Source organism: Crocodylus siamensis, chromosome 1 (genome assembly GCF_052110815.1).
Source record: "Crocodylus siamensis isolate JL-2025a chromosome 1, ASM5211081v1, whole genome shotgun sequence".
Taxonomy (NCBI): domain Eukaryota; kingdom Metazoa; phylum Chordata; order Crocodylia; family Crocodylidae; genus Crocodylus; species Crocodylus siamensis.
The window spans coordinates 174,706,508-174,710,787 of record NC_143395.1 but is presented as its reverse complement, the minus strand read 5'-3'; the positions used below and the strand labels follow the sequence as shown (position 1 = coordinate 174,710,787).

Sequence of the window (4,280 nt, the reverse complement as noted above, 5' to 3'; positions counted from 1 at the left end):
GGGTCACAGGTGGGTTACTGGGGTGTCGCCGGAGGATGAGATACTGAGGGGTGGGCACAGAGAGGTGGATTACTGGGAGGATCATTGAGGGGGGTGACAATGGGGGTGGGCAGTAAGGTGGGTCACTGGGGGTGAGTTAGTGGGGGACCTGTGCCTGGGGGAGGGTCACCGAGGGGAAGGGGGGCGCGCGCGGCCGTCGCGAGTGGAAGGCGCGCGGGGGCGCCGGTCCCGCGTGGGGGCGGAGGGGGGGCGCTGCGGCGCGCGCGGGGGGCGGGGCCGGGGCCGGGGTCCCGTGTGCGCAGCCGCGGGCGCGAGGGGGCGGTGGCGGCGGCGCAGGGGCAGCGGGCCGGGGCGCGGCGCGGCGGGCTGTTGGCGGCCATGAACGCACCTGTCCCTGGGCCGCGTGTCGCGGCCGCCGGCTGACCGAGCCGGGGCCGTTGGGGCGGGGCCCCGCGGCGGGGCGCAGGGGCGATGAGCGTGAACCTGTCGGCACGGCCGGCCCCGGCTAACGGGTCGGTGCTGCCGGCAGGCAACGGCAGCGGGGCGGGAGCGGGGGTGGCGCTGGGCGCGCTCGTGCCGGCGGGCACGCTGGTGCCGTGCGCCTGCCTGCTGGCTGTGGTCTTCTGCCTGGGCTCGTACGGCAACCTCATCGTCTTCCTGTCCTTCTTCGACCCCGCGCTGCGCAAGTTCCGCACCAGCTTCGACGTGCTGGTGCTCAACCTGTCCCTGTGCGACCTGTGCGTGTGCGGCGCCGCGGCGCCCATGCTGGCTGCCCTGCTCTTCTCGGCCTCGGCCGCCCCGCGCCTGCCGCCTGCCTTCTGCTTCACCTTCCACCTCACCAGCTCCGGCTTCGTCATCATGTCCCTCAAGACGGTGGCAGTCATCGCCCTGCACCGCCTGCGCATGGTGCTGGGCAAGCAGCCCGACCGTGCAGCCTCGTTCCCCGGCACCCTGCTGCTTGCCTTGCTGCTCTGGGCCACCAGCTTCACCCTGGCTGCCCTGGCCACCTGGCGGACCCGCCGCTCCCGCCTCTGCCTCCCCGTGTCCCACCCGGCCGTGGGTGAAGGGAAGCTCATCTTGTACCTGTATGTCATAGATTTCATCTGCTGTGTGGCCGTGGTCTCTGTCTCCTACATCATGATAGCCCAGGCCCTGCGGAGGAACGCCCAGGTGAGGAAGTGCCCTCCTGTCATGGCGGGGGACATCTCCCGCCTGCAGCCGTTTGCCGGAGGCGGGGATGGCATCCAGTGTGCCGTGCCAGCCCTGTACAGGAACCAGAGCTACAACAAGCTGCAGCATGTCCAGGCCCACGGCTACGCCAAGAGCCTAGGCCAGTTGCCAGGCCCTGCGGCCGGCAGGCTCCAGTTGGTGTCCGCCATGAACTTGTCAGCTGCCAAAGACTCCAAAGCTGTGGTGACCTGTGTGGTCATTGTTCTGTCGGTCTTAGTCTGCTGCCTGCCCCTGGGCATCTCCTTAGTGCAGGATGTGGTGTCTAGTAACAGTGGGTTCCTCCTCTACCAGTTTGAGCTCTGTGGATTTACCCTTATTTTTTTCAAGTCTGGATTAAATCCTTTTATATATTCCCGGAACAGCGCCGGACTGAGGAGGAGAGTCCTTTGGTGCCTACAGTACGTTGCCCTTGTTTTTTTATGCTGCAAGCAGAAGACGAGGCTTCGAGCCATGGGCAAAGGGAGCCTGGAGGTTAACAGGAACAAGTCATCCCATCACGAAACCAATTCGGCCTACATGTTGTCTCCAAAACCTCAGAAAAGATTTGTGGACCAGGCTTGTGGTCCGAGTCACTCCAAGGAAAGCGTGTTGAGCCCCAAGGCTTCTGTCGGACATCAGCACTATGCGCAGAGCACCTCCACTCCAATGAATACCCGTATCGAACCCTATTACAGCATCTATAACAGCAGCCCTTCCCAGGAAGTGAGCACCCCAACTGGCTTACAGCCTCTAAACTCTTCCTTTGGGTTTGCCAAATCCTATATTGCCACGCACTATCATACCACTAACGACCTGGTCAGGGATTACGACAGTACTTCAGCTAAGCAGATCCCAGTCCCTTCAGTTTAACTGGGAGCATGGTGCCAGAAAAGCTTGTCCAAACTTCGTTTGGTTTTCTCTCCCCCCTTGTTCGGTTTATGAATGATTACTTTCCATTCAAAATTACAGTATTGAATCTGATTTTGCTAGACAGCAGCAAATTAAAAGTTATGATTAGTGTTAATATTCAGTGATTTGCACTTGAACTAACTGTTTCCTCGATATTTTCTTGAAATTGTAGGGCTTGTCATTAATAAAAGAACAAAAAAAGGCGCCTTTTAGATTTGTACCTTGAAATTGTTATAGTAGGATATTTTTGTTACTAAATCTTATGCTGAACCCTGCAGGGCACTGGAAATAAGTGATTAAGTACATCATGTGGGAAAGCATCTAAGAAAATGGCTTGAAATTTTGCTAGCATTATGGTTTGCTAAATTACATATTTTACTGTATTTTCAAGAATGCAGAAAACAGTTTGCATGGTACTGGGTAGGGGCTTGAGACCTGTTCTAGAGTGACCTAAGTTAAAGGCATTTCCTGTTGCAGGGGTTGAAAGAAGAAATAATGTTTTCTTTTAGCAGGTGCCAGTCCTACTAAAGGCTGGCATATGGTATCTGAGTGAAATCATGACTATTTAAGTCAGTGGCAGAATTTTCATTGACTTCAGTAAAACTGTGATTCCACCTTGAGTTGTTTCAGACAAAATTAGATAGTTATAAAAATAATGGTATATTGATACCTGTTAGGAAAAATCCTTGCACAAAGCCATTTTCTTTCTTATTATATGATAAGAAGAACTTATTAAAATCTACATATGTAACACTTGATTTCCTTTATTGTAGGCAGTGACATCATATACCATGAAATAGATACTTTAAGAAATGGTTTTTAGCTACTCAAATGAATTGCTGTGATGCCTACTGAGGGGTGGTATTTGAAAGTACAAACAATTTAGGAAGTGTTGATATGCTGGCACTTCTTGCTAGCACAGTTCCTTCTGTAATGTTCCAATTTACAAACTAATACATGAGGAACAGTGTTTTTTTGTCTATGTCTATAAATATGCAAATGTGGGGGATTAGAATCTGAAATTTTTTTGTCATTGAATACAGATGTTCCTTATTAATACCTATAATATAAAATGATCAAGCAACGATATTACTACTGCTCTCTTTTTCAAATGATCTTATATACTAAAACATTTACAATCGTTCTAATGATAAACTGATATCAAGGTAAATATTTTTTTTTGTCTACTACACTTTATCTGTAGACCTACGCAAGGAGCATATAATAGAAGTGACATATTTTTATAATTCTGATCGTTAGTTTTGTTGTCTAACGTGTATCAAAATGATTTTTTGGCAGCTTAAGAATTTGGCAGTTTAAGAATTTTCACTTAAATGGCCTGATTTGGAAAACTGCCCATCGTTTTGAATGGCAGTTTACTTCAACAGAAGCTCGGTACCTCCAAAATAATCAAGCCACTTACTTTGGTGCCTAAATAGGAGTTGAGATGCCTCCTTTAAAGAATCCATTTGGAAAATGTTGGTATACAGTATTCAATTCACAGAATACATTGGTGGTTTCCTTGCAAACAACGTATTATATTAGAACAGGAAAGTATTCAGATCATTGTAATGTAAATTATTACAGTTGTAGTTTTTTATTTTTAGAAACTAAACTATTTTACAGTGTTCCCGTTGAAAAATGTTGCATTTACAGGTTTGTTGTTTTCTTTAATTTTGAATAATTTACAAAAGGCATAATGTTATTGCAATAAGTGAACTTGACAAGTTTCTAACACAGATGTAAAGCTGAGATAATTTCAGTGAGTCTTTTCTCTCTGCCCAGATACTTTTCTCTGTGATAGAATCACATGGTTCTCACTAAAGTGACTATAAGAGATAACTCAAAGGTTCATGACTCTTGTTGTTGTTTTTTTTATCTTGGGTTGCTTTTTAACACAAAGCTCCATAATTTGGGGGAAAGAATGGTGCTATGAGCTTGATCATAGGTCTTTTAACTCAGCATGGGTCTTTTAACTCAGACTAAACACTGATTGTAGAAGATGGTTTGGATAGGGGCATATCACAGGACACTCTGGTTCTAAGGAATGACTGCAGGAATGGGTCTTATCTAGACTTAACATGCAGAGCTCCTGTTTTGCAGTATCAAGGAAGTCGGTGGGAATTTTAAGTGTGCAAAAACTTATGGTAGGTTTCTTTTAA

General features: G+C 48.4%; 1 protein-coding gene across 1 annotated transcript; it reads left to right on the top strand.

Moving 5' to 3' along the window:
- Nucleotides 1-331: 331 nt before the first annotated feature.
- On the top strand, nucleotides 332-3,853 carry GPR75 (G protein-coupled receptor 75). The gene has a single exon (XM_090049406.1). It carries the CDS (start codon nucleotides 472-474, stop codon nucleotides 2,077-2,079), a length of 1,608 nt encoding a protein of 535 aa, XP_089905532.1. The 5' UTR covers nucleotides 332-471; the 3' UTR covers nucleotides 2,080-3,853.
- Nucleotides 3,854-4,280: the final 427 nt, after the last annotated feature.